At 39.9% G+C, this 11,178-nt stretch overlaps 3 protein-coding genes and 1 long non-coding RNA gene across 5 annotated transcripts; 2 read left to right on the top strand and 2 right to left on the bottom strand.

Moving 5' to 3' along the window:
* The first annotated feature begins 1,113 nt into the window (after positions 1–1,113).
* Positions 1,114–4,634, top strand: LOC108813256 (CCA tRNA nucleotidyltransferase, mitochondrial). Its single transcript, XM_018585762.2, has 15 exons — positions 1,114–1,482; positions 1,582–1,712; positions 1,790–1,907; positions 2,026–2,078; positions 2,169–2,218; positions 2,301–2,399; positions 2,501–2,610; positions 2,709–2,836; positions 2,928–2,994; positions 3,079–3,162; positions 3,260–3,322; positions 3,580–3,757; positions 3,942–4,112; positions 4,228–4,322; positions 4,413–4,634. Exons 1-15 carry the CDS (start codon positions 1,129–1,131, stop codon positions 4,515–4,517), a joined length of 1,806 nt encoding a protein of 601 aa, XP_018441264.1. The 5' UTR covers positions 1,114–1,128; the 3' UTR covers positions 4,518–4,634.
* LOC108813257 (tetratricopeptide repeat domain-containing protein PYG7, chloroplastic) lies at positions 4,589–5,904 on the bottom strand. 2 transcript variants are annotated; one of them, XM_018585763.2, is made up of 4 exons: positions 5,730–5,904; positions 5,321–5,656; positions 5,066–5,212; positions 4,589–4,991 (listed from the first exon to the last, which is right to left on the bottom strand). In XM_018585763.2, exons 1-4 carry the CDS (start codon positions 5,835–5,837, stop codon positions 4,707–4,709), a joined length of 876 nt encoding a protein of 291 aa, XP_018441265.1. In that variant the 5' UTR covers positions 5,838–5,904; the 3' UTR covers positions 4,589–4,706. The 2 variants fall into 2 exon arrangements, with proteins under 2 accessions (XP_018441265.1, XP_056845857.1); XM_056989877.1 differs by having other exon boundaries at positions 5,321–5,664; positions 5,730–5,861.
* A 135-nt stretch (positions 5,905–6,039) lies between these two features.
* On the top strand, positions 6,040–8,092 carry LOC130497037 (uncharacterized). The gene is made up of 2 exons (XR_008936074.1): positions 6,040–7,240; positions 7,741–8,092. It is a non-coding gene; the product is annotated as an uncharacterized LOC130497037 (long non-coding RNA).
* Positions 8,093–8,660: 568 nt separating this feature from the next.
* Positions 8,661–10,932, bottom strand: LOC108813603 (sucrose transport protein SUC2). Its single transcript, XM_018586202.2, has 4 exons — positions 9,596–10,932; positions 9,440–9,503; positions 9,124–9,167; positions 8,661–9,033 (listed from the first exon to the last, which is right to left on the bottom strand). Exons 1-4 carry the CDS (start codon positions 10,847–10,849, stop codon positions 8,857–8,859), a joined length of 1,539 nt encoding a protein of 512 aa, XP_018441704.1. The 5' UTR covers positions 10,850–10,932; the 3' UTR covers positions 8,661–8,856.
* Positions 10,933–11,178: the final 246 nt, after the last annotated feature.

An 11,178-nucleotide genomic window follows, 5' to 3' on the forward strand; every position in this document is an offset into this window, starting at 1 on the left:
GTTTTCAGTAGTCAGATCTCCAGGCGTCTGGCGTTCGTGGCCGCATGACTGCTCCATCGGCGGTTAGATCTTGATGCCGAGTGTCGACGAACCTGTATACTAGCTTGGCCACCCGATACAGATTAGTTGCGATTGTTCGGATGGTGACACCGTCAGTGTTTCAGCAGGTAGCTGAACTACCTTGTGTTTTTTTCATCCACGTTAGATCTCTACTTTTCAGCATCTTGCTTTTGTTGTTCTGTTTTTTTTTTTCATGTAACCCAGGGCTACTGTTTTGTCCGGTTGATTGAACTTTTGTAACTCACCAGATCCCCCTTCTGAAGAAAAAGATAATATAAATATATATTAAAAAATGTTTTTGTTCACAACAATTTCCAATAACAAACAGTACTACCGATTATACATACTTTTATTCACAACAGTTTCCAATAACAACAGTACTACCGATTATACATACTCGTATGCTGAATGGAAAATGTATTATCTCCTTTGGTTGTTGGCTTGTTGCATCAATTCACACCACTCATAGGAGATTAGTGTTTTCTCCTTAGATTCCCTTAAATTTATTAGGGACAAAAATTTCATATAGAGAATTAAAAGAGACATTAACCAGTATATAAAATAGATAATCTAATCCACTTATTAGCAATTGATAACAAAAATTTAATCACTCCAACATAATCAAGTCACCCCAGGAGAGATTTTTCAATCTAATCAGGCTTGAAAATTATACTCTCTCTGTTCCTAAATATAAAATGTTTAGAATATTTTTTTTGTTCCACTATGTAAGATGTTCTCATATTTCTAGGTAATTTTAATTTTATCAAAAATTGTGTAACCAATCAAATTTAATAGTTCTATTTTGTAGTTAGTTAAATAGTTTAAAATTTATAATTTTAATAATATTTTTTACATAAAAAGTAATCTTCTTAATAAATGTATTTTACCCAAAACATCTTATATTTAAGAATGGAGGGAGTATAAAACAAACATTTACAAATTTTGAAAGGTAATGGAACTAGGCTTTTATTGGGCTTGATAATAGATGTGACATACCAAGCGGGCCCATAAACTCCACCCAAGTCCCCGTAAAAACGCCGCAGATGGAAACGCGCCGCTAAAAACACCATGAGATTAATGTCTCTCCCAATCAACACTCTTATAAATCTTCCGAGACCCCTTCTTCTTCGCCCTCCTTCTCGTCGCCCTTTTCCAACCGTCGCGTTTCGTTCTCGGTCGCTTCTGCACATTCCCGTCGTCGTTTCTCGTAATCTGTGTTGTTACCGGTTCTCGACGATGACGACGACCGTTGGAGTGGCGGAGGAGGAGGAGGGGAAGCAATCAAAACTCTCAGTCGAATTGAAGGATAAGATCGAGATCACCGAGAAAGAACGCGAAATCTTCGATCGGCTTCTAGGTACTCTCCGGTTTTGCAACCTCGACACGCAGCTCCGAGTCGCCGGTGGATGGGTGCGCGATAAGGTACGAACACTGTGGAATACTCCCGCCGCTAAAATTAGGTTTTGGAGTATTAAGATAGTTTTGAGAGGTCATGATTGGTTGATCTTTTGTGTGTTACAGCTTCTAGGGAGAGATAGTGATGATATTGACATAGCAATCGACAATATGTATGGAAGTGAGTTTCTTGATAACCTCAAGGACTATTTAGCTTCTCGAGGCGAACAAGTTCAAGGCGACACTGTCATTGAAAGGTCTTCAAACTTTTTCTCTAGCTGAATCTATTAGTATAGTTCTTGATGCCATCTTGTTGGCATTTTTTTTTCCTCAGGAATCCTGACCAATCCAAACATTTAGAGACGGCAAAGATGCGCATTTATAACCAGTGGATAGATTTTGTTAACTTGAGATCTGAAGAGTACACAGAAAATAGTCGTATTCCTACAATGGTACTGCTCCTCCTACTCTTCTTCTGATTGAATGCATAAGCACATCCCATTCCCGAAATAACCTATAACTGTCTGTGCTTGCTCAGTTTTAATCTTTAATTTCTTTGCTTTGTTACAGAAATTTGGCACCCCAAAAGAGGATGCTTACAGGAGAGACTTAACCATAAATAGGTACTCTCATCTTTGTCAAGACGAAGAAGCAGAATAACAATGATCTCAGTATCACTGTATGTAATTGTGACAGTTTCTTTAATTTGACAGCTTGTTCTACAACATTAACACTGGCTCAATAGAAGATCTTACAGAAAGAGGTTAGTGCGTCCTAGTGTTTGCCAGCATTGTGTTCCTGTGATTTTCAGAGTAATAGTTTATAAAATACTTATAAAATCACAGGCATCGATGACCTCAAGTCTGGACGAATTGTTACACCATTGCCTGCAAAAGCTACATTCTTGGATGATCCTTTACGAGTTCTCAGGGCTATTCGTTTTGGTACCTTTGTTATATATCTTTTTTCCAATTTTATGTCGTTGCAGTGCCCCCATGTCGGATCTTTTATTTGAGCTCTGTGGTTATCGTTTACTGCCGTACAGGTGCAAGATTTGGTTTTACGCTGGATGAAGAACTAAAACAAGATGCTTCATGCGAGGAAGTTAGGGTAGCTCTTGGTGAAAAAATTAGCAGAGAGCGGATTGGGAATGAAGTATGTATCTGATCTTCCTGATTGCAAGATATTAGCTTTCCGTTGTCAACCTCTCTTTTTAGGGGTTTATTGTGACGCAACTTGATTTATTGGTGCAGATTGATTTGATGATATCTGGGAATGGGCCAGTTTCAGCAGTAACTTATCTTTCTGATCTGAAACTGTTTGGGGTTGTATTTTCCTTTCCCTCTTCATCCGAGCCTGCACCATCAGAGAATTGTGGCAGGTTTATCTCATTTCTACTCTACTTTGCAAATTTGGTTCTGTGACACTGGGTTTCATTTTTGCAAAAGCACTAACATGTCTGACCTTTTTAGCCTCTGCAAAGCATACTTGGAAGCTATGTGGAGCCTCATTCACACACCTGGGCTAGGAAAGTTCAGCGTGAGTTATTATCCTGTCACAATCGCTTCTTGTTCCTTCTTCTTATGTTCAATTAGATTTTATTGGTGTCCTATTTGGTTTTAGGGTGAACAAAGAAGACTTGCACTGTATGCTGCGCTGTTTCTCCCCTTTAGGAAAACCGTCTACAAAGACAATAAGGGAAAATTGGTACTGTAGCTCCTTGCGTATTTAAACTCTTGTCCTGGATTAAATAAATCTTGAGTTTGAGTATCATATCTAACAAATTTGAGCTTTTTTCTTTCAGATCCCTGTTGTCAACCACGTATTCAAGTTCTCCTTGAAGCGGAAGACCAGTGATGCTGAAACGGTGAGTTCTGATTATTAATGTTCACTATTTTAGGTCTTAATTGCAGTAACATGGCGATACGTGTGTTGTTCGGTAGTAACGGGAAAACCAACAAACATGATAAAATAAAGCCTTTACCTATGATTTGCATATAAATTGTTAATGGTGTCGTGCTCAAGAGCAGCGTGTCTTGTTTTACCATGCTTTGTGTAAGTTAGACTGCTTTACAGCTTAGCATATTCATGACTATCATAAATAATGAAATCCATCTTCTTCAGGTTATAAATATACATCGTACCACCGACAGATTCCTATCGTTGATTCGTTCACTTCAGTTGAAAATTTGCACACAACTAGACAACCTTGATTGGGCCAATGATATTCTTGAGCACTGGAAGACAATCTCCGTTGATGATCCAGAGATCCCAGAAACTTCAAAAATAAGGGTACTCACAGGTACACACTCCTCTATAGCCTCTCTATGGTATTGTATTGTAGCAAATTTAATTGATATGGTAGCTTATGACTTCCGTTAATCTTCTCTGTAAACTACGAGTATTATAAAAATTGTGATTTAGTAAACGCATTAGATCTGACCGTATATATGTAACTAAAATGGTTTGTTTTATTACAATTCCAGGGTTTCTTCTTAGAGATATCAAAGACTTCTGGCGTGTTACACTCTTAACATCTCTGTTGTTGAGTACGGTTGACGGCAAGAAGGAAGATCAAGAAACTGGTCACCTGGATTTCCAACTGGACAAGCTGCGAGAAAGTTATCTAACCATCGAGGAAACCATTTGTGAACTGGGTAAGCGTTAGTATGCATTGCTAAATTGTAGCATCAAAGATAGAAACTTCCAAATAGGCGAGTAGTTACAAAGGCTCCACATACGTAATGGTGTTTATTGCCTTTAACCTTACAGGTCTTGATAACATTTGGGATGTAAAGCCTCTGGTGAATGGAAGGGAGATCATGGAAATTGCAGAGCTTAAAGGAGGATACCACATTCGTGAATGGGTAAAAAAAGATTATTGATTCTCTTTTTGCTGTTGAACCGTCGTTACTTCTCACTCTCATGTACATGATGACGTTTGGTCTGTTTTGCAGCAACAAAAGCTTCTCACATGGCAGCTAGCTTATCCCAATGGGTCCGCAGAGGAATGCAAGGATTGGATGAGGCAAGTAAAAGCAAAACGACAACGGACAGAATGATGACTTTAGAATCTGGAGCCTCGCTCAATCTTTAAAATCAGTTTCACATTGTAGTTTAGTTAAAACGCAGATGTCTAAAAATTTCATTTTCATATTAACATAAAATCTCCTTACAAATTACACAAGAAACAAAAACGAAGGAGAGAGAAGAACGATTGTTGGTTTGAGTCCGCGCCTTGGCTTTCCTGGTCACCGTTTTTTGGACTTAACAGCCACAACGTCTTTGTAGAGCTTAACACGATCCTTCAACGCATCCCGTCTAGGCCGAGCCACCTTATTGTTGGGATCAAACAGCAGGACCTCTTCAAACGCTTTCAACGCCAAAGGAAGCTCTTTTTTCTGCTCATAAGCATCTCCAAGGTTGTTCCAAGCCGTTACATAACCAGGTTGCAGTTTCACAGCCATTTCGAACTGAGCGATTCCTTTTTCTAGTTTCTCCTCTCGAACATAACTCACTCCAAGAGCGTTATAGACCTGTTTTAACTTAACAGTGTTGTCAATGGGCTCTTATCTCTTGCTGGATTCAGTGTGTGTAAACTTGTATTTACCTGAGCAAGATCCTGGTCATCACCGTCCCATTTCTGGATGGCTTGAAGCAAGAACTTGTTGGCTGCAGGATAAAACTTCCGTCTCAGCATCACTGCACCTAGCTCAAAGAGCTCTGTTGCACTTGCATCCCCGCTCCTAACTTGTTCCTTGAGATTGTTCAGACAAGACATAAAAAGCATGGAACACAGATTTGATTAAAATATTTATATTCTACAGTTATCTACTACAAAGGTTCGTACTTTGGATCACAATACCTGTAGTTCTTTGGCGGAGAGGTCAAGCTCTCTGCGGACAAGTACTTGACGAATCACATAGAAAGTACCAACCCCGAGCAAACCAAGTAGTAACAACAAGTAAGAAAGCTGAATACTTAGTTCAAACAACTCTCCAACTTCGTAAACAGGTTCTGGCTTAATAATAGTTTCTGCTGCTGCTGCTGCCAACTGTGGGTTAGCAGCAGAGATGATCAACAAGCTTTGGCCCATCACGAATGTAGTGCCCTTTACATGCATCTTCTTCAAGGAAGCTTTGTTTAGAACCGGTAAGCCTCTAGCAACAAATTCTCCAGGCAAGTTGACACTTCCATGTATCTGAAACCCTAAAATCACTGAGATTATCAACTAAGAATGACGAGGAAGAGAGGCAATGATGGAGTGTTTTTACCTGAAAAGAAATCTTTTTGGGCGAGAGCTTGAGTGAAGGGAGGATCTGAGAATGAATGGGAGGAGAAGATGAAGATACAGTGTGAAGAAGCATCTTCAATTCGATCATAAGGTCTACAAATCGCACTGAATTTCTAGAATCGACAAGTGTGTGTGTGAAAGTGAGCTCAAAGATAAAAGAAGAGGAAGAAGATAAGGCCCACGGCCACGTTGCTCTCCGGGTTTCCGGTTTTACCCTTCCGGATTCTCTCTATTTTTTTTGGTCAACCTCTCTATTTATTTATTTATTTATGAGTTCTACTAAAAATCTAAACTGCCACATTATGTACTTTTAAATTTTTGGACCGAGATAAGCCAACTTCCAAGTACATCATTCATGGGGTAGTAGAGATAATCATTTGTGCTGTTTTTGTCCATTTTTTTTTACCCAATTACACTAATATAGATTTTGAGGCTCATTTTCTATAATACAGGACAAGGACAAGGCAAATCAAATATTTAGAGTCAAAAAAACCTTTTTCTCTCTCCCCTATCTCCTTCTCCTCGCAACTCTGAAACTGATTTTGCTCTGCCTCCGACACGTATGTGCGCGTGCGACCGTCGGAGGTCTCTTTTCTCCCTCTACTTGGCTTCCCTTTGCTGCTGCTCCGCCTCTCTCTTTCACCTCTGATATGCTCGCTGTCCTGGGTTTGCGTGCTTCTCCGATGAGTGCTCCGTGCGCAAGGAATGCATCTCTCCGGCGTCTGTAAGCTTCACCTGGTGCTGCGGCGAGGAGGTCTCAAGGTTTGGTGAAAAAGTGATCGGATTTTAGGGTTTTGGTGGGATCAATTTTCTAGATCTAGTTTAGATCCCGCCCGTTTTCTTCGTCGTGGAGGGGGCTTTGACGGTTTGCTCCATCAATTAGACTTCGGCGGTGTCGTATATTGAAAGATGGTGACTTTCGGTAGCGGATGTGGGGTTCCTGGTCTTCTCCGGCGTCGGCGAGGTTCACTCCCATCCTCTTGTTACCAAGAGATTTTGGTGGCTTCGGTCACTGGAAGCACGCCTAGAGTTGAGATACGCAGGAGGAGATGGTATCAAGGCTCTGTTCCCGACGTGTGCGGTTGTTGTTGGTAGCTGTGACAGGTAGTCGTCTATAGCTCCTAGATGGTTGTTCACAACTCCGCTTCTCTTCTGACCTCTCCCTCTCGGCAGCCTGTCTGGTTCTTCGTGTCGAAAGTGGCTACTTTCTTATCGAATCGTTGACTCCGAAGCATGGTTTCTCTCAGTCAAGTAATCGGTCTCACGGTTCTCGTTAGACGGATTTGTTGAGGCGATTCTCGGGAGTCATTGATTGCCTCGAGTTAACAGATTGTCAAGCTCACATCCGGGTGTCGCTGTGGTCCTTTATACTTTGCGGCAGTGTGCTTGATTTTACTTGCAGGTGTTTGAGGCTTCCTAACAGGGTGTGGCGATGTCATCAACCCGCTTTCTTGCTCAGTTCATGGCGGCAATGGTGGTGGACAGCTCTTGGTAAGAGTTTTTTCATCTTTCCGTTCGTCTAGCACTTCATCGTCAGTGACGGTTATTAGTTAGAAGAGTTCATCGGGAGCCAGCTACTCCGGAAACGACATGAGAGTTCCCGGCATCCTTGGCAACGAGGAGAACCTCACGGTCCTATGGTTAATCGTCGATGGTAGAGAACGGCAATCGATTCCTTAGGATTTTAAAAATGGTCTAGCGGAATGTGCCGGGTCTAGTGGGTGGGCGAAGCTAGGTTGTAATACATTGACTCGGGAGCTTTTGTTCGAATCGATCTTGTAACCGGACCTGAATTTCCTGTCTAAGGGTTGAATAATATTTTATTTAAAAAAAAATAAAAAAAAATATTTAGAGTCTTTTTCTGTTCATCTTAAACCCCTGCACAAACTTTATTTCTAGTAGATGCCATTGCCTTTCTTAATTATGATTGTTCAACATTTTGTACTACCCATTTATGGAGACTCTAAACTTGTGTGTGATCTATAATGTAGGAGACAATCTCCTCCCCTGGATCTAAAAGTTGGAAGCGTCACTCTATTGCCGCACTCATCAAGGACATTATTAGCTTAGTTCTTCCTAACTTATAAGCTTTATATTGCTAAGCTATGAATCCTGAATAAGGTGTCTCAGCTAAAAGAAGATACAACTAAGGTAACGTAATGTTTCTTGGTTTATGCAAAACTCAACGTATGCATAAGTAAAGGTGGCGTAAGGTATTCTTGAGTAAAAAGTGCATTGTCTATGTATTTTACTCCTTACTAATAACAACAAAATCACCTAAGCAAAATGATGATGTTTTGTAAATTAATATATTTTCTGGTTTGTTTCTAAATAACAATACAATATTTACTTTTTTAAACAAATGAACACACTTTTTTTTGATAATAGTGGGACTCTAAAGGTTTTCTAATTCCAAAAATTAATTGAACGAGGTCAATAAAATTTGATTTTTCTTACCACTTAAAACGGTTTTTACAGATGGCCAATGCTACATGAATTCAGAGTGGAAATTCCAGCTAAAATTCTTTTGTCAATAGGCCGATACAACTTGGTTAAATGATATATCTTTGATTTCAGTTGTTTTTGTTTTTAATTTTGGAAATTAATCCTAGAAGACCAAATGATTTATGAATTCTTCAGAAACATTTTGGAACCTCGACAAATAGTTGAGAAACTCTTCCAACTTTGTCGATATAGTTTTAAAATGTTCTTAAGAAAATTATGATATATATAGGAAACAGACTAAACAAGTTATTTTTGTAAATGTTTCAAACCTTATCATGCTTAGTTAAAAAAAATTGGGAAATAAGTAATCACATTAATGATTATTGAGTTGTTTTATGTCACTATAGTATATACTTTGTAGATTATGTAGTATTACCGTAAGGTCCCAAACAACGAAGAGTAACAATGAAGCCTTGACGGTAACAAAATGTAAAATATACTCCAACTTAAAACTCGCTCACAGAAAATGGAACATAAAGGGTTAGGTAAAATACAAACCATTCCCAAGAAGATCAGTTTCCTTTCTTCTCTTTATGTAGAAATTTGCACAATAATACTAATGTTTTATGAGAGAAACAGAGCCAATTAAACACTGTTAATATCTAATGAAATCCCATAGCTCCAGTTTTGAAAGCTGGAGCATCCGGTGGCGGCGATGGTAGCACCGTTAAAGCCAATATGCCACTCACCGCAGCTGCAATTGCTCCTAACACAAACGCCGGAATGTTTCCACCACCGAAGATTTCATCAAATGGTCCACCTCCCACAGATACCACCATCTAAGTTTTAATTAAACAAAAATATTTATCAGAATCATAACATTTATTTTCTAATTAAGTAAACAAAACTTCTCTCAACGGTTTTATTACCTGTGGGACGACAATAGCCAGATTTAGAACACCTAGAGAAAGTCCTGTTGGAAATAAAGATACAAATATTTAGTTTATCATTATTAATTCAAGAAATTGGTATAATTCAACTTTTGTAAATATATTTAATACATTATCAGTGACTTATAGAATCATCTCAAAAAGTTCTTAAATTACGATTCTGTTGGTATTAAATGCGTATAGCTTTTTCAGGTCCCAAGCCCCAACTTTTTAAGAAGTGTGTAGACTTGCATTATCCAAAACAAAAAGGGTAACTAAACTAAATTAAATCGAAAACTCAAATTAGAAAATTTACCTTGGCCGGCACCGGAATTGCTAGAAAATATGGAAGCTAGTGCAAAAGGAATACTGAACGTAATCTGCAATTAATTAAAATTGAAAAAGAAAATCTAATCAAAATTACACAACTTTCAGTAAAATACCAAAAAAAAAAAAACAGAGAGAAACTCACCGCTTGAGGAATACCAAGAACAGCAAAGAGAGTTAAAGCCCCAGCAGTGACGTTACCAGGTGGTCCTGTTTTAGCACCCCCATGATCTCTCCGGTGATTCTCCGCCTGTTTGGTCACCAGAACCGTCATGGCCAAGCAAATAGCAAGAATGAAATTAACAACTCCCCAAAGCCGTTTAGCTCCTCCCATTTTCCGACCAACCCATTCAACACCAAGAGACATGAATCCAAGAACTATCGCATTAAGCATAAGCCCCAACGCACCAGCTCTGACACCATCATTATAAAGCTTTTTAGCGGTTGCACTTGCGGTTGCGTCTGAGTTTCCTCCATACACCTCACGACCCATCCAATCAGTGTCGAAGAGAAGGAAAGGGAACCAAGCGATCCAGTTTAGTGCAGTGACTATAAGAAGCATCCACATCGGTCTTTTCAACTCCTTGAAAGCTCCGAAAATCTCCCCGAAGAACGGAACGTCGGAGGCTTTCCCGTCGGTTGGCTCGGGCGTCCATGGCTTCTCTTTCACGTAACAGAGAGACACGAACGTGACTAAGACAAGAAGCGTTATGGAGAGGAAAAAACACGTTTTGAGGTTAGCACAGTAGAGGTCGCATGACTCTGTCATCGTGAATGGGACGACTTTGTAGAGATCCCTGTAAGAACCCGCCGCGTAACCCAAAACGTTTCCGACCGCCATGAAAAACGAGAAAAACGCGTTTGCGGTCCGCGTTTTCTTCGCGTTACCCGCGGATAGATCGGCCAAGAAAGCTCGGCATGGTCCTTGGAGAGTGTTGTTAGCCACGTCGAGTATCCAAAACCCGAGAGCGAAAATCGCGATGGCTCGCGTTCTAGGCGGTTTGTCAAGCTGATCGCCCATGCTGTGACCTAAGTCGGCGGCGTAACCAATGAGGAAAACGGCGACGGTGACTAAACCGGCTCCGGCGACGATGAAAGGACGACGACGGCCAAATCTTGAGGTGCAACGGTCACTGTGGTAACCGACGATGGGTTGAACAAGCATGCCGGAGATTGGGCCGCAGAGCCATATCAGAGAAGCCCATTTATGTTGGATCCCGAGTAGCTGCACGTAAGGAGTCAACAGAGATAGTTGTAAAGCCCAACCGAACTGTACACCGGCGGCTATGGAAGACACCGATATGATTTTTCTAAGTGCTGCCGGCTGATCAAGCTCAGCCGTCTGCGTCTCTAGCGCGGACGTACCGTTAAAAGCTTTCTCCATTTGGTGACTGACCATATTTCTTTTTGATTTAGGTTTAGACAAATGATCTTTTTTTAACGGTGGTTGTTTCTGGTTGATTTGGTGGTGGAGGAAGAGGAGAGTGAAGAGGTATTTATAGGAAGAGAAGGATAGGATTATCCGAAGAAGAGAAAAGGTTAAAGTATTTCTATTGGTGAGATACTCATCCAGTATCTAGTTTAGTTATGAGTGTAAATTTAGTTTAGTTATGTTGTTCAGTTTAGGTTATAATTAAACTATTGATAAAAAGAAAATATTGTTTAAAGTTTTTTTTTTATTTTTTATTGTTATTAAGCTCATTTTACTTTCTTATTTTCTTTTATTTG

This window comes from Raphanus sativus, chromosome 6 (genome assembly GCF_000801105.2).
Source record: "Raphanus sativus cultivar WK10039 chromosome 6, ASM80110v3, whole genome shotgun sequence".
In the NCBI taxonomy this organism is placed as follows: Eukaryota; Viridiplantae; Streptophyta; class Magnoliopsida; order Brassicales; family Brassicaceae; genus Raphanus; species Raphanus sativus.